The sequence below is a fragment of the Plecotus auritus genome (assembly GCF_963455305.1).
Source record: "Plecotus auritus genome assembly, chromosome: 10".
NCBI classification, from domain to species: Eukaryota; Metazoa; Chordata; class Mammalia; order Chiroptera; family Vespertilionidae; genus Plecotus; species Plecotus auritus.
In genome coordinates, this window is record NC_137785.1 from 10,955,056 (window position 1) to 10,972,319 (window position 17,264).

The window sequence follows — 17,264 nt, forward strand, 5'->3', positions numbered from 1 at the left end:
CAAAGCTATCATTCAGAATTGAAGGTCAGATAAAGAGCTTCACAGATAAGAAAAAGCTAAAGGAGTTCATCAAACCAGTATTATATGAAATGCTGAAAGGTATTCTTTAAGAAGAGGAAGAAGAAAAAGGTAAAGATAAAAATTATGAACAACAAATACATGTCTATCAACAAGTGAATCTAAAAATCAGGTGAATAAAAAATCTGATGAACAGAATAAACTGGTGAATATAATAGAATCAGGGGCATAGAAAGGGAGTGGACTGACAATTCTCAGGGGGAAAGGGGTGTGGGGGATGTGGGAAGAGACTGGACAAAAATCTTACACCTATGGATGAGGACAGTGTGGGGGAGGTAAAGGCAGAGGGTGGGGTGGGAACCAGGTGGAGGGGAGCTATGGGGGGAGGGGAAGAGGAACAATTTTAATGATCTGAACAATAAAGATTAAATTAAAAAAAAACTTTAATCAGAGAATCAACATACACACAAGGAGGGCATTTCTACCCTGGCTCATAGCAACACAGGTTATTAGTTATGAAAACTGCTCCTCCCCCCCAAGCTGCTGATTTTCCACAGGGTCTTTGACCTGTGTGTTTAATATGAAAACTCATTTTGAGTTCCCACCTCTGCCCCATCCCACAACACTTTGTACACCCCACCAGCCTGTCACCCAGACTAGACAGTTTCAAGGGCAGGGACCATGCATAGGGAGTGGGACATTTTGGCCATTAGAAAACCAGTATGCTCCCCACTGCACAGTCGGCCTAATGATTAACCATTAAGTTCCCAGCTTCAAGAACAAAACCAACCAGCAGAACTCAAGGTACAAGGCTTAAAAAGTCTAAGAGCCACAGGAAACATACTCTTACACTTTTTTTTAGCACCAAGAATATGAAAGATATTAAGTGTCCAATGTCTTCCTAAGATTGTTTGTGCTGCAGCAAACATGTGACTTGTTCACTTAGTGGGTAGGGCACAAAAGCCCAGAATGGAACTGCCATCTAGAGGGAGCAGGTTGTGTGGTTCCATGAGGTGAGTCTCTGCTGTAGCACAGGCCTGGCCAAGGTGAGCTGTCGACTTGATGGCTCCAACAGGTAAGCCCTTTTCCTTACTGGGCTCTAACAATCCTCAGCGGCCCCAGAACTTGCTGTGACATTTTAAGATGTCACTTGTCAACAAACAGCACTCCTCTGTGAAAATGGGACCACCAATTTCCCTTGGATTCCAGAAGCTTCGAGGCAAGGGCAGGGCTTACCATACTGACATTCCCTGTCCTGGTGCCTGGTGAGTAGCTAGCTTGGAGAAATGGTGCATGAAGATGATGCCAGCAGTCCCTCACAATTTTTACCGCCAAGCACATCCTCTGTATAGTGTACACTGTGACAATATCCAGTGCAGCTTTCCTAACTAAATCCAGCTGTTCCAGGATCATTAACTCCGATAACAAAAAATGGGTTCATTGTATAATCAGTAACTTTAAACACGGGAAGATTATGGGAAAAGGTGGCATGTGGTCCTGGCTGAGTGGCTCAATTGGTTGGAGTGTCGTCCTGTACACCAAAAGGTTGTGGGTTCGATTCCCAGTCAGGGCACCTACCTAGGTTGTAGGTTTGATCCCTGGTCAGGGCAGGTGCAGGAGGCAGCCAATTAATGTCCCCCCCCCAAAAAAAAAATCAATAAAAACATGTCCTTGGGTGAGGATTAGAAAAAATAAGATGGCATGTGTATGTGGAAAGGGTCCTTTTGAATGAGAGGTATGGGAGGTTACGAGTAAAAAGTTTTAGCCATTTGATGTTTAAGTGCTCTTTTTGACTTTCTGTGCACTAGTTAAGAAAATACTGGGACAGAAAAAAGATGTAAGTAAAAGGTTAGATTTTTTTTTTTTTTAAGACTAATGTGCTGGGATTGGAGAACCAAATTAAGCCAGGGGTATTTTGGAGAAAAACTTTAAAATTAAAGCCACCCATAATATTAGTAAGAACATTAACTGCAGTAAATATAGAGAGCTTCTAATTCTTCATAACATAAAAGAGTACATTTATGTTGTATATGATGTATATGTATAGCTCATGCTTGGTGAGTACTTATTATGTGCTGGGCACTTAGTGCTAAGTGCTTTATATCAATTTATTCTCACATCTCTCTGAGGTAGGTAACTATTATTTTACTTATTTTACAGATGAGGATACTGAGGCCCTGAGAAGTTCCATGACTCTCTAGGTCACTTAGGTAGCAGATGGCAGAGGTGAAATTTAACTCAGGAGACTGGCTACAGAGTCTACCTCTGAATTTGGATACTACACAGCTTCTTTTGTGTTTTCATTGTTTTAATGAAACTTGTGTGCAAATTTTCTAATCAATATTTATTAATATAGAGATCTATATATATTTCGGGGTTAGGGGTCTGGGAAGGATGGACGTACAATGTGATGGTTTCAATTTTAGGTCTCAGATGTCAGGTCCTGCTGTCACCTGGCGACCACAGGTAGTATTGCTACTTGTTACTTTTGAGTGTGAACTTGCTGGTGTCGGCGGAGACCTAAGGAACAGCCAAAGGCTTTCTGACAGTGTTGACACTGATATTGTTTTTCTTGGGTGTGAATTATCTGGTGCTGACTGAGATGGGAACTGAGGCCAAAGGTTTTCCCACACACATCACAGATGTAAGGCTTCTCCCCAGTGTGAATTCTCTCGTGCTGCTTCAGATTTGCTTTCTGGGAAAAGGCTTTCCCACATTCAGCACACAGATAGGGTTTCTCTCCAGTGTGAACTCTCTGGTGAATAGAAAGGCATGAGTTCTGGCTGAAGGCTTTCCCACATACCTGACAAACATAAGGCTTTTCTCTGGTGTGAACTCTCTGGTGTCGAACGAGTACAGCCTTCAGGCTAAATGTTTTCCCACAGTCACCACATTTATACGGATTCTCACCCGTGTGAACTCTCTGATGCTTGGAAAGGCGCCAGTTGTGTCTAAATGTTTTTCCACATTCATTGCATTCAAAAGATCTCTTTCTGGCATGACTTTTCTGGTGCTGAATAAGGTATTTACTGTGCACAAAGACTCTGTCACACTGATTACATTTAAAGGGTTTCTCTGCAGTGTGAGTTAACTGATGTTCTGAGAGATGGATACTTTGGCTGAAGGTCTTTCCACATTCATTACACTTAAAGGGGTGCTCGCTCTTGTGGATGTACTGATGTTTGGTAAGGGAGGTGATTCGAATGAAGGCCTTCCCACAGTCCTCACATTTATATGGCCTCACTCCAGAGTGTATGATCTCGTGGCGAATGAGCTGTACACTTTGGACAAAGGCTTTCCCACACTGTTTACACTCAAAGGGCTTCTCCCTGGTGTGAAGCCTCTCATGCTGAGTGAGGTATTTGCTGCAGCTGAATGTTTTCTCGCATGTGTTACACTTAAAGTGCTTCTCACCACTCCTTGGATGATTTTTCTGTTCTAGGTTATGATTCAAGATCTTGCTGCTCCCATCAAGTCCTTGTTTTTCTTGGGTGTGAATGCTCTGGTGACAGGTTAGGGTCAAGCTGCAAATGAAGCGCTCACCACATTCCTGACATTCATAGCGGGTTTCCACAGCATGCATTTTTTGGTGTTGGACAAGACGTTCATTATGGCTGAAGGTCTCATTGCATTCAGCACAGCTGTAGGGCTTTTCTGTGGCATGAATAGACTGGTGTCGAATCAGGTGGGAAGGCCGGCTGAAACTTTTGACACATTTGTTACATTTGTGGGGCCTGTAGCCTGTGTGAATTCTCTGATGTTCATTCAGATGAGTGTTTCGGTAGAAGGCTTTCTCACATTGATTACATTTGTAAGGCTTATCTCCACGGTGAACCCTCTGGTGGCTCTTTAGGGTCAAGCTATGGCTGAAGCATTTCCCACACTCGTCACACTTATAAGGCTTTTCTCCCGAGTGAGTAGACTGGTGTTTAATGAGGGATGAGCTATGCCTGAAGGTCTTGCCGCATTCCTGACACTTAGAGGTAGTTTTTGAAGCATGAGTTTTCTGATGTTGGAGGAGGTATTTGTTGAAGGTGAAGGTGGCCTTGCATTTGACACATTCATAGCGTTTCCGAGTGTGGGTCTTCTGATGCTGAATAAGATGAAGGGTTCGGCTGAAACTCTTGCCACACTCATTACACTTGAAGGATTTATGAATTCTGTGGGTTTTCTGCTGTTTAACAAGCTGTGAGACAAGACCTGATGAATGGTCACTGTCTTGACTCTTACGTGGTTTTTCTCCAGTGTGAATTTTTTGATGCCTCAGAAGGTGTGTGTTGTGACTAAAAGTTTTCCCACACTTGTTACACACATAGGATTTGTAACCTGTGTGAGTCCTTGGATAGACAGGAAGGCAAGAAATCTGGTTGAAACTATTCTCATACTCTTGATTCCCAGGTGGTTTCTCCGCCATATGAGTAGTAATCCAGTGCTGGATAAGATGGCAACTCCGGCTGAAGCTCTTCCCACATTCACTACATTTATATGGTCTCACCCCTTCCTGGACAGCATCCTGCTGACTCTGGTCTGAGTGGGAGCCAATGTCATTCCTACATTCCTGAGACTTAGCTGGCATCAGGCTCTTCTCGGAAAGGTCGTGGGTCAGGGAATCCTCTCCTGTGAAAAGGAAGGACTCCGGACCAAGGCCACTCCTGAGTTCATGATTCTTGCACTCTGTGGAACTTTCCTTGTTGGTGACAATGTCAGAGCTTATAAGACTTTCTGGATCTCCTAGCAAACTATCTAACCAGCTCTCGCCCATGTAGGCTTCTCCGAAGTTAGAGTTCCAGAGGCCATCCTTGGAAAACGTCTCCAATATCTCCTGAGAGAGTCCTTCTGAGAATTCCTGTGGCAAAGGGGAAATCTTGGCCTCAGCTGTGTCTGAAAGAGAGAAAGTGTAAATGTCTCCTGTTCCCTAGGGTGAAAAGACAGGAGCTGTAGGGTGAGGATACAGACAAGAGAGAGAACAGGGGATGGATCCCGAGTCAAGCCTGTCCATCAAGGGATGAAGGAGAAGAGGCTAGAATAGTAATGATCCAGCTGTAACCTGCACCACAGGAAAAGGAAACCCATGCCCAAGACAGTTAAGATGGGAGCTGGGCTGCAGGGCCTCCACAGGAAGGAGAGAGGGCCTCTCAGCAGATACTCTCCACCATCAACTTCATCAGCTGAGGTCTACTTCCTAGAGAAGTACACTGATCAAGGGACAAGATCTAAATGGTAACAACGCCATACGACAGTTTCCCGGAGGCTATATTTACACGTTAATAAAGGTGTGGCTCCACATGCTTGGAAACAGCCTTGTGTTGAGGTGGCAGAAACAGAAATCCGAGAGAGCAGGAATCTGTGCCTGGGTTAGTCACCTATGTGAAAACACTCACGAGCTCCTGAGGTGAGCCAAGAATGGAGCTGCACGCTGACAAGCTGTGCAGACACTTCTCCATGGTTTCTGGTTCAGGGCGAACCACGAGAAAAGCCTCTCGTGCCCAGGCAAGGCCCCTGCCTCTTCTTTCTCCCACTGGGGACGTCTTGACCAGCATCACACTGGGGAATCTTCACTGCTTAACCTGATCCTCCTGGAAGAATTGTGGCCTGGGAGAGGGCAGAGTAAATGCCCAGGCTTGAGTTGTGGCCATCTGCCATTCTCTGTGGGCCAGGAAAGAGGGCTGGGCCTGTACAAAGAGGTCGAAACAGGTAGACCAGGGTGTCCACAGTACTTAGGGGGCATGAGGCAGGAAAATGGAGACCAATTTGGGGAACAGAAGGCCACCCCATGCTGAGTCTGGAAGGACCAAGGAGGGAACAGAGAAAAGGCACCAGGACAGCCACGTGCTGAATGCTGAGGTAAACAGAGACAAGGAGGGCATGCAGAGTGTCCTGATCCTGGTTGGGACAGGCAGACAGAAGCCAACACGTGGAAAATTGAAGCCCAGAAGCTGGGGGTCTGATGGCTGGGTAGACATACTCCATATGAGGACAGAGGGCCATGCCACAGGACCCCACCATCCTCGCACCAGGTGCCAGTGGCCCCTCTCCACCCACTCACCAGGGCCTGTCACTTCTGGACTTCCTCTCTCCGGGATCTCCAGCTCTTCCCCACCATCTGGACAGGAGGTCAGATTGGGTCTCAGGGGGTCTGCAAGGAGAGAGAACAGCACTGCCATCAACCAAGATGTGGAGGGCCACCCAGCCACTCAGCGGCAACCTTCTGGCTCTCCTGACGATTCCACGCTTTATCTAGCACAAGCCCTGGGGGCCAGATGCTGCACTGGGTGACTCTGAGATGCCTGCCCTACAGGGTTCCTGGTCCAGTAGAAGAGAAGGACTCACACAGTCACAATCCAGGGTGGTCAGAGCTATGAAAGCTGGGGCTGCGGACACAGGACTTGGAACAACTCAAGGGATGAGTAGAGCTTGCCAGGTGGACAGGCCCATACTTACTCAACCATTTATAATTCACTTGTTCAACCGTGGACCACACATTGCCCCAGGCCTCTGTGGGGTAAGCCCTGTGATAGATGATGTTCGGGTTCTAGAGCTCCAGCAGCCCTGCACACTGCCCTCCCCAAACTTCTGCAAGGAAGGGAGCAGTTATAATCCAGGCATGTGTGCTACAGTGGAGGAAAGCCCACTGGTGTCTTTGAAGGTGAAGAAAGAGGCCATGAGCCAAGCAATGCAGGAGGCTGCTAGAAGCTGAAAAGGGGCAAGGAAACAGATTCTCCCCTGGAGCCAGCCCTGCCAACACCTTGACTTTAGCCCACTCAGACCTATTTTGAGCTTCTGCAGACCTGTAAGAATAAATGTATTGTTTTAAGCCACTGCATTTGTGGCATTTGTAGAAGCAGCCATAGGAAACTAATACCCTCCTCATATACACACACAGATATGCAGGGGAAACAAAGGACATACATTTATACTGTGCGCTGGAGTTTAAAAATTGAAGACACTGAGATCAGACCTTTCTAAGCTGCTTCTATGGCACACATTGAGTACAGTTTGGAGAAAAGCTGTCCCAATGTGATAAAACTACATCAAATACAGTTCCAGTATATACTCTTTTCTTTTCTTCGTCTTTTGGAATAAATTCTTCTGTTTTTGGCAAAGAAAGAACTGAGAAACTAGGGAAATGAGTTGATCCAGATGACATGGAGCTGGGGTGCCCTGGCCCTGGAGCTGCACATGTCCCAACCGGACTCTCAGCCGTGCCATTTGCTTACTGTGCATGCTGGTGGTCAGAGCCCAGGTGAAAAGGGCTAACAGAGTGGGCTGGCTGCTCTTGGAATGGCCTGCTCACAAGGCTGCCCTTGACTGTCTGGGAACCTGGATTTTGGGAGGGTCCAGCATTCTCTAACCAGTCAGAGGGGGTCCCTGTGCACAAACTGTTCTGCTGAACACCTGCTTTCCTGCTCAGTGTCTGGGATGTTGGTACATTCCAAGCAGAGTGTGTCTACATAACAAGCCCTGAATAAAAACCCTGGCTGCGGAGTCTCTAGTTAGAGTGTCCCTGGTCGACAGCATTTCACAGGTGCTGTTACACCTCGCTGCTGGGAGAATTAAGCATGTCCTGTGCAACTCCACAGGGACAGGGCTTTGGAAGCTGGTACTAGCCTCCCCTGGATTCACACCACGCACCTCTCCCCTTTGCTAACTGTACTGTGTGTCCTTTCACTGTGATGGATCATGTGATGAGCACAGCTATAGGCCAAGTCCTAAATGTACTCTTAGTAACCACCAAAGCGGGGGGTGATCCTGGGAACCTGAACAGAGCTGCAAAAATGACTTCCCCTCTTTGAACCTGTTTAAGATGCTCAACAAAATATGGACAAACTTCTCGTGGGGTGACTGGAGGGTAGGAGAAAGTTCTAAGAGCTCACCCAGCACAGAACCTGGCTCCTGACAGTATTTCCCACCATTCATTTATTAATTTAGGAATTGTTTATTGAGTCCCCATAGCAGGTATTGCTGTTACAAATGTTGGGGTACACCAGTGAACAGCACAGGTGCCCTTAGGAAGCTCCCATCTGGCAGGGGACAGATCATAACAGGAGCAGTCAGAAAATGAAGGCACAGTGACTAGCTAAGCAGGAGAGAGGGAGTGCTAGTGGAGTCACAATTTCAGTCTTAGGGAAGCCCCAAGTCAAGGAAGGGACAAGAGTCTGCCAGGCAGAGGGGAGAGAAGATGTGAAGACCCTACAGAGTCAGCACGAGGAATCACTCCATAATGACAAAGAGGAAAATGCTGCTGCAGTAGTAAGCAGGGGTTGGATCAGGGCTTGTCAATCTTGCCACTACTGACATTTGGGGTCAGGTAACCCTTGGTTGTGGGGGTTGTCATTGCATCCTAAGATGTCTGACAGCTTCTCTGGGCTCTACCCACTAGATGCAAGAAGCACCCCCACTGTCCCTAAGCGACAATCAAAGAGGTGGCCAGGCATTGCCAATGTCCCCTGGGGGGCAGAATCGGCCAGCTGAGCACTGCTGAGCTACATCACACTGGTTCTGAGGTGTTCAAGAGCTGGGAGTTCATCCTGTGGGTGATGGGGAGCCACAGGGGATCACCAAGCAGGGCCAGGGTGCATACTCACTCAGCAAGAAGAGCTTCTGGTAGTTGTCCAATGCCGTGTCCCAGAACAGGTCCCCCTGGTCCAGCCCCAGCTGCTCCCAGCCCTCCAAAGTGAAGTCCATGGCTACGTCCTTGAGGGTTACAAATTACTGAAACACAACACACTGTCAGTGACTGTGGGGCTGGGGTCAGGGAGGAGCCCAAGGGCTCACTCAATGCATCCCCACAATGTGCCAGGTCTTTGGCAAGAATTGTCTTGTGAGCCAAAACCGGTTTGGCTCAGTGAATAGAGCGTCAGCCTGCGGACTGAAAGGTCCCAGGTTCGATTCCGGTCAAGGGCATGTAACTTGGTTGCAGGCACATCCCTAGTAGGAGGTGTGCAAGAGGCAGCTGATCGATGTTTCTCTCTCATCGATGTTTCTGACTATCTATCCCTCTTCCTTCCTCTCTGTAAAAAATCAATAAAATATATATTAAAAAAAAATAAAAAAAGAATTGTCTTGTGAGAACCTTCCAACCGAAGAGACTAGGCATCCCCATATTTTGTAGGGAGTCTTGGAGAAGGGACACAAGCAGGACTTAAACTCAATCAGATCTGCCTAATCCTAAAATCCATTTATTTCTGACTTCTGCAATTTTTTTTTGTTTATTAAAGATTTTAGGTTTTATTATGGAAACTTTCAAACATACACCCAAGTAGAGACATGCATGCAACAGACCACCACATATCCATCACCCAGCTTCAATCCCCATCCTATTAACATGTCTGTTTTGTTCCCTAAGCCTCTTTCCCCACTTTTATTTATTTATTTTTGTGGGGGCTAAAATATTTCAAAGTGAATCCCAGGTGACATCTGATTTCTCCTGTGAATATTTCAGCATTAATAGTAGAACCCTTTACTCACTGCATACATACATCATATTCAAAGTCTGTACAGTCAGCTCTCAATTTTACAGACCTCGATTTAATGGACAAAATTTCTGGTCGGTATGTCATATGTCATGAAAATTAACACCCTGTTGATTTTAAGATGCTTTTAACCAAGATTTGCTTATAATTAAAATATCAGGTTATCTTTTTGTTATTGATTCAATTTAAAAAATATATATATTCCAGAGAGGAAGGGAGAGAGAGATAGAAGTATCAATGATGAGAGAGAATCATTGATTGGCTGCCTCCTGCATATTCCCAGCTCCAGGTGAACCCGTGGCTGGCTGGTGTGTACTTTCCAGACCCCCATCAATACACACACAGACACATTTCAAGTAAGAATGAAACCTGAGTCTTTAGTTTGGGTCCGAGGCTTGGCCCTACTACCTTCCTCTGTGGGTAACTATTGGCAGTTAAGACCCATGACCCTTCAGAGCCCCGATTCCTGCCCCATCTCATAGGGCTGCTCTGGGAAGTGACTTGAGATGCTGCTGAGAAGCTCCTGCACAGTCCCTAGAGCACAGGAAGGAATCGACCAAAGGGCAGTGACAGTCTGGCAGGGCTGACAGACATGGGCAGGGACAACTACATCCAGGTGGGTTTGTTATACAGTGAAGGTAGCAGGCAGGGCTATGGGAGACCAGAGCTCTGGGAAGGTGGGGGAATTGAGCTGCATCTTAAAGGTGGTGTGACTTACCAGCCAGAGATGGGAGGCAGGGTATTCTAGCCTGCGCGTAAGGCAAGTAAGGGAAATTAATGCAACATGATTATAGTAATCAGTCATTAGCGAACGTTGTAGTTCATTATTAATAATTATGTGTATCAGGATATTGTAAAAATTAAGTTACAAAATTTTTATTAAAACGTTTCTTATGGCCGAAACCGGTTTGGCTCAGTGGATAGAGCGTCGGCCTGCGGACTGAAGGGTCCCGGGTTCGATTCCGGTCAAGGGCATGTACCTGGGTTGCGGGCACATCCCCAGTGGGAGGTGTGCAGGAGGCAGCTGATCGATGTTTCTCTCTCATCGATGTTTCTAACTCTCTATCCCTCTCCCTTCCTCTCTGTAAAATATCAATAAAATATATTTAAAAAAAAAACAACAAAAAAAAACACGTTTCTTATGTACCGTTATATTGACTGGGCTGCAAAAATATTTGTTGCGGGCCGAGAGTTTGACATGCTTGCTCTAGGGCCCAAGGTTTGGTTCCAGTCATTTCTTTGATTTAAGTCACTCCCACAGGCTGGGTGACCTTGGATGGTTCCCCTTCCTTCCCAGGGCTGAGGGTGTATGAGATGTGGACAGATCGTGAGTTGGAAACTAGACTGGGAGCTTGGAAGCATAGTGTAGTATTTTACTACAGGTCCAAGAAGGGAGTGTCCCATGTGTGAGCAAAGGGAAGGGAAGAGACCGTGGATGGGTGCAGGACCCAGACCATGCAGGAATAAGCTGAGAAACCTGGATTTATCCCGTTAGCAATAAGGATTCTTGGAAGGGTACTAAGCTGGAGAGAAAGAACATGAGCGCTTTACTTTAAGATCGCTTGCAGCCACCCTAGGATAGTGAGCCTGGAACAAAGACAGGCCCACTGTGCAGCCTTTGGGGATGATCTGCTGGGATGGCAGGACTCTCGACTCACCTCAGTAATAGCCGACTAGGCACAGCAGTCCGACTCCTAGTTTAAGCTCCCCCTTCTTCCCCTCCATGTTCCCAGCTGGCAGGGCTGCAGGAAGGATAAGGAAACTGGGAGACAGTCTTCCTTCCTTGTAGGACTGATTTCCTGGCCATGCTGGATGAGCCCCCAAAATGTCCAGAAGTAGGATGAGTCAGAACACGAGTCTCCCTGCAGGAATCACAACAATTGTTATTTATTGAAACTACCCCAGCCCCAAGCTTCACTATGCTTCAAAATCTACAAAGCAACTTCACAGCCATTCTTCACACTAATCACAATCAATGAATACACGTTTCAGACCTGCAGGACACTGCTGTGTCCTAGCACAGCACAGGATGTCTGTTCACAGAGCACACGTGTCTCTAACTGAATCTGTGGGACAATGCTTCTGAGATTTCGGGTTATCTGTCATCTCTAGGATTTGAGTCCAATTGTGTTGGTCTCCAAACTGTTGCTATTTCTATAGCAGCAAGAGTTCTTTGATGTCTTTTTTTAACCATGACCCACAAAAACAAAGACTATATATATATATATGTATATATATATATATATATATATATATATATATATATATATATATTACAGGCCCGGTGCACGAAATTCATGCACAGGGAGCGGGGAGTGTCCCTCAGCCTAGCCTGCACCCTCTCCAATCTGGGACCCCTCAAGGGATGTCCGACTGCCCGTTCAGGATCCCACCAGGATCAGGCCTAAACGGGCAGTCGGACATCCCTTTCACAATCCAGGACTGCTGGCTCCCAACTGCTCACCTGCCTGCCTTCCTGATTGCCCCTAACCGCTTCTGCCTGCCAGCCTGATCACCCCCTAACCACTCCCCTGCCAGCATGACTGATGCCTAACTGCTCCCCTGCTAGCCTGTTTGCCCCTAACTGCCCTCCCCTGCAGGCCTGGTCACCCCTAACTGCACTCCCCTGCAGGCCTGGTACCCCCCAACTGCTCTCCCCTGCAGGCCTGGGTCCCCCCCAACTGCCCTTCCCTGCAGGCCCAGTCGCCCCCAACTTCCCTCCTCTACCGGCCTGGTCACCCCCTCTCTGCCATCCCCTGCAGGCTTGATCGCCCCCAGCTGTCCTCCCTTGCAGGCCTGGTCCCTCCCAACTTCCCTCCCCTGCTGGCCATCTTGTGGCGGCCATCTTGTGTCTACATGGGGGCAGCCATCTTTGACCACATGGGGGCAGCCATCTTGTGTGTTGGAGTGATGGTCAATTTGCATATTACTCTTTTATTTTACACACACACACATACTGAGTGGCCAGATCATTATGATCTCTGAACGCATAATAATCTGGCCACTCAGTGTATATCCTATATAATAAAAGGCTAATATGCAAATTGTCTCCTCGACCAGGAGATCGACCAGCAGGCAGGCTGGCCAACCACCCATGTCCCCTCCCCCTGGCCAGGCTGGCTGGACCCCACCCATGTACAAATTCATGCACCGGGCTTCTAACATACATACACACACACACACACACACACACACACACACACACACACACATATATATGCACACTGAGTGAACTGATTATTATGCATTCGGAGATCATAATAATCTGGCCACTCAGTGTATATACTAGAGGCCCAATGCACGAAATTCCTGCAAGAGTAGACCTTACTTCCCACGGCTGCCGGAACCGTCTTCCCTCTGGCACCCAGGACCCGGGCTTCCCTTGCAGCCCCAGCTTTATCCGGAAGGTGCCCAGAAGGACATCTGATCTTATTAGCATATTATGCTTTTATTATTATAGACAGATATATAAAATGACTGCTCATTCACACATAACAAAAATTTCATGAGATAATCTTACATAGTTGCTTTTTACTTCATTAAAAAATATTATGATCATTGCCCAATGAGTTATTTTCATGACCCACAGTATGTGAAACACTGTACCAGAGGGCTTTTTTTTTTTTTTTTTAAATATATTTTATTGATTTTTTACAGAGAGGAAGGAAGAGTGATAGATAGTCAGAAACATCGATGAGAGAGAAACATCGACCAGCTGCCTCCTGCACACCTCCCACTGGGGATGTGCCCGCAACCAAGGTACATGCCCTTGACCGGAATCGAACCTGGGACCTTTCAGTCCGCAGGCCGACGCTCTATCCACTGAGCCAAACCGGTTTTGGCCCAGAGGGCTTTTTACACGTTTATAGACATTGAATTTCCTAAGGAGCATGTATCTATAGAGCGTTGAAAACACTCCATATCACAAAGCAGGATGACTCAATGACCCAGGCCCACAATTCTAGAGCCTCTAGGGCCAGATGTGCTTTGAAATTCAGAAATTTTCAGATTTTCAAAAGGTGACGTACATTTATACAATATATTTAATGAAAATCCCAGTGCGGTGTAGGACCAGCAGCATTTTGTTATTGAACACTTCATTATTTCTAGATCTCCAGCTTCTGAAAAAAATCCTAGGATTTGGCCATGCTGAGTCGGCATCCCACCAAGCTAGCTAGTTGGAGCTCATTTAAATCTACTCCCCTTAAATGGGGCAAATACGCCCTGACCAGGCAGGTTCTCTCCTTTACCTGAGCTTGAGACCTCTGTCTAGTTTCCAACTCATAATCTGTCCACATCTCATACACCCTCAGCCCTGCGAAGGAAGGGGAACCACTCAAGGTCACCCAGCCTGTGGGAGTGCCTTAAGTCAAACAAATGACTTGAACCAAACCTTGGGCCCTAGAGCAAGCACGTCAAACTCACGGCCCGCAACGAATATTTTTACGGCCCAGCCAATATAACGGTATATAAGAAACGTTTTAATAAAAATTTCATAACAATTTTTACAATATCCTGTTACACATAATTATTAGTAACGAACTACAACGTTTGCTAATGACTGATTACTATAATCGTATTGCATTCATTTCCCTTACGCGCAGGTGCACCATTTCTCTCCACTAATACTAGCAATGAATATTTAAATATATTTTTGTTGATTTTAGAGAGGAAGGGAGAGGGAAAGAGAGATAGAAACATCAATGATGAGAGGGAATCATTGATCAGCTGCCTCCTGCAGGCTCCCTACTGGGGATGGAGCCTGCAACCCAGGCATGTGCCCTTGGCGGGAGTTGAACCTGGGACCCTTCAGTCCATAGGCCTAAGCACTATCCACTGAGCCAAACCAGCTAGGGAACTAGCAGCGAATATTTTAGCAGCCTTTTGCCACGTCATTAGCCGTGTACGGACTTGTTTGGTGTGTGCAACAGGAAATATTTCGCTTTCGGAGAACAAGAGAAATAGGTTTATTTGCGTGACGCTTATTAATCTGTGCAGTTATTCAGTGTCTGGTAAGTTAATGTTCAAGAAAAATATTAACTTTTATTAAAATGTTCTATTATTTTATGTTAACGATGACTCATTTATTTCAGCCCTTTGTATTCAGCATGTCTCTTATCGAAATAAACCTACGTTTCTATGAAAATGGAAGCTTTTGTTTTTTTGCGGCCCACATCCACTTATACCTTGTTTATTTGGCCCCTGTTAGCCTTTGAGTTAGACAAGCTTGCCCAGACTCTTAAATCTCGCTTCTTCTTAGTGTGGGACCATGGCCAGATCATTCACCCTCTCTGCACCTCAATTCCCACCAAGTACAAAATGAGACAGGTACCACAGATCCACAGTCCCTTATCTGTAATTCTAAAAACCAAAAAGCTCTAAAAACCAGAACTTTATTCATGAATTGGCAGCAAAACTTAACCCAAATTGCCACAGGCTATGTACAGTCTTTCTTCCTTTCAGTGATTCTTCACGCCTTTCCTGGCAGAAATATTTTATTTCCATGAATTGCCCTAGATCCCGCTGAGGGCGGGGGGGGGGTGCCTAATTATGAAACACGCACCCTATTCACTTGGGTGCGCACTGATTTCCGAGATGATGCTCAGGTTATCCGGTAAAGACCGGGGAGGTCCACTAATCTCCCAGCGCTGATGCGGGGGTTACCGGAGAAAATGCGAGGACAGCACGGCGCGTGGCACACAGAAAGCGCTCATATAAATGTTCAATCCTTTCACCACCACCCCTGAAAAACTCCCATTCATTCACCTCAAGATCCTGCCCAATTCTGCCAGCGACACCCCCTCCTGATTCAGTTTCCTCACCCCAAAATAAAATGAAATGGCATCGCTTCCCTCGGGGCTGCCGACGAGGGCTGGAAACCACTTGAACAAGAGCCGGGCCCATAAGCCTCTTCCACCGCCCAAGGCGACGCGCCGTTTGCCGTGGACGCCACAGGGGCATTCCATCCCACTCAGGGAAGACCGACCCCGCCCCCTGCCCCCCGAGTCCTCAGCGACCCCAGCTCCGCATCTCACCTCGAGATGGTGGTCCGCCGAGTTAACAGACGCGACTCCGGCCCGGGTGGAGCCGGCGACCCGAATCCTCTCACACCCGCCTCCTCACAGCCACTTCCGGTGCCGCGCGAATCTCAGGATTTCTCCACGCAGGACCCTCCGCGCCAGCGCGGAGACCGCGTTTCCCAGCGGGCTGTGCTCGTCTGCCCGTCTCCGCCCGCTTACCGGTCTGTAAGAGGTTCCGGCTTCACGAGTAGAAACAGACTCGAAATCAGGCGGTGACTGGATTTAATAGTCCAGTTTTTATTCTGTTGAGGAACAATCTAATCAGCCTTCTGCTTTTCTAGAAGAAGGGGGGGGGTTTTGATTTTCCAAGAAGACAACCCGACGGTTGCCGTAGAAACACGTTGAGAAAATTGGCTTCTAGAGAAGACTCACGCCAGAGACGAGGTTGAGGCGGGAGAAATGTGACGTCTGCTGATTGGCGGAAGCACGCCTTGTAGTTTGGCACATGCGCAGTAGAACTAGGCAGCGTTCCAAAGAGGGTGAAATAGGGGTAGGCCATCAGCGAAAAATTCCACCCCCAGCCTCGAGTCAGAGGGCTGGCTTGCCGCGAAGGCCTATGGGAAATGTAGTTCGGTGGTAGGCACAGGCCGAGGGCAGTCGCGGGGCAAGCAGCGCCTGCGCGGGCGCAGGCCTGCCTCAGGGCGGAGAATGCGCGCGCAGCGCCTTCCTCCCCGGCGGAAGTTTTCGCGGGGCCACTGAAAAGGTGAGTCCCTGTCCCCGAAGTGAATCAGGTATTTGGTCTCCACTCGGCTCACTATGTCCAGAAGTGAGAGGAAGGCGAGACTTAGCAGGGGAGAAAGTCGTCTCCTGATGCCCTGTGCACAATTCGGTCGTAGTGCCTGTGACGTCAGCAAGACCCTTTGTGGGAGGGGGAAGGGCCCGGGAGCGGGTTTTGGGATGAGAGAAGTTTTTGGTGGCGGGGATATTTGGTCACAACCTACCGTCGGCCCTTCGTGGTGGGCGTGGCTACAACTGAGATGGGTGGAGCTAATGGAGAGTTTGAAGGCGCCCCCCCCCCCCCTTGGCACTACGTCACCCCTGGTTTCTGCTTAGGGCGGGGCTGAGGCATGTCAAGGTCCATAAACAACTGTCCCTCCTCCGCTAAGGTGGAGTCTAGCCTTAGCTCTTTCGCTGTACCATGTCTCAGAACCTTTCAGGAGGGACACACAACATTTAACACATAGCAGATGTTGAGTAAATATTGGTTGAATAAATAAAGGAATGAATAATGAAGACTAGCCTGAGGGTTGGAGCTTTGGGTTTTAGTCCTGAACCAGCCATGTGACCTTGGACAGATTAACTTCAACACTCTGAGACTCCTTTCTTCCATATTTTTTGAGCGTTTACCATGGCCCTGCCTCCATCTGACCTATTAAATTAGGGGTGGGGAACCTTTATTCTGCTAAGGGCCATTTGAATATTTATAACATCATTCGTGGGCTATACAAAATTATCAACTTAAAAATTAGCCCGCTCTCGTTGGTCAAACGTTTAATTAACTCACCCCGAATGCCTTGGAAGGGCCAGACCTTATACAGCCCGCTGGCCGAATGTTCCCCATCTTGTCCTTCCCACCCCAGAAGGTGAGCTTTGTCAGGTGCAGAGCTGTGTTTCCTTTGCTGCTGTATCCCCAGGGATTGGCACACATTAGGAGTTCTGTGAATAATTATTAAGTGAATGAATGAAATTAGCA

The 17,264-nt window shown here is 47.4% G+C and overlaps 2 protein-coding genes across 4 annotated transcripts in view; one reads left to right on the forward strand and one right to left on the reverse strand.

The window, feature by feature from the left end:
- Positions 1-451: 451 nt before the first annotated feature.
- ZNF473 (zinc finger protein 473) lies at positions 452-15,948 on the reverse strand. Of its 2 annotated transcripts, XM_080644772.1 has the most exons (5): positions 15,527-15,948; positions 11,150-11,353; positions 8,604-8,730; positions 6,065-6,154; positions 452-4,899 (listed from the first exon to the last, which is right to left on the reverse strand). In XM_080644772.1, the coding sequence occupies exons 3-5, from the start codon at positions 8,701-8,703 to the stop codon at positions 2,501-2,503; spliced, it is 2,589 nt and encodes an 862-aa protein (XP_080500898.1). In that variant the 5' UTR covers positions 8,704-8,730; positions 11,150-11,353; positions 15,527-15,948; the 3' UTR covers positions 452-2,500. The 2 variants fall into 2 exon arrangements, with proteins under 2 accessions (XP_080500898.1, XP_080500899.1); XM_080644773.1 differs by lacking the exons at positions 11,150-11,353; positions 15,527-15,948 and having other exon boundaries at positions 8,604-8,815.
- The window catches only part of VRK3 (VRK serine/threonine kinase 3), a 45,008-nt gene continuing 43,581 nt past the window's right edge, over positions 15,838-17,264 (forward strand). Inside the window, exon 1 of one of the 2 annotated variants that reach the window (XM_080644774.1) lies at positions 15,838-16,274. The gene's annotated coding sequence lies outside the window, so the exon portion shown is untranslated. The remainder of the gene's footprint in view (positions 16,275-17,264) is intronic. The other variant, XM_080644775.1, reaches the window with a different exon arrangement.

Excerpts from the sequence above, each read along its gene's own strand:
- ZNF473 (XM_080644772.1), bottom strand. The coding sequence starts at position 8,703 with ATGGACTTCACTTTGGAGGGCTGGGAGCAGCTGGGGCTGGACCAGGGG. Across the intron at positions 6,155-8,603 it reads CCAGAAGCTCTTCTTGCTGA|ACCCCCTGAGACCCAATCTG; the intron begins GTGAGTATGCAC and ends CTCTCCTTGCAG. Across the intron at positions 4,900-6,064 it reads TCCAGAAGTGACAGGCCCTG|ACACAGCTGAGGCCAAGATT; the intron begins GTGAGTGGGTGG and ends TCTCTCTTTCAG.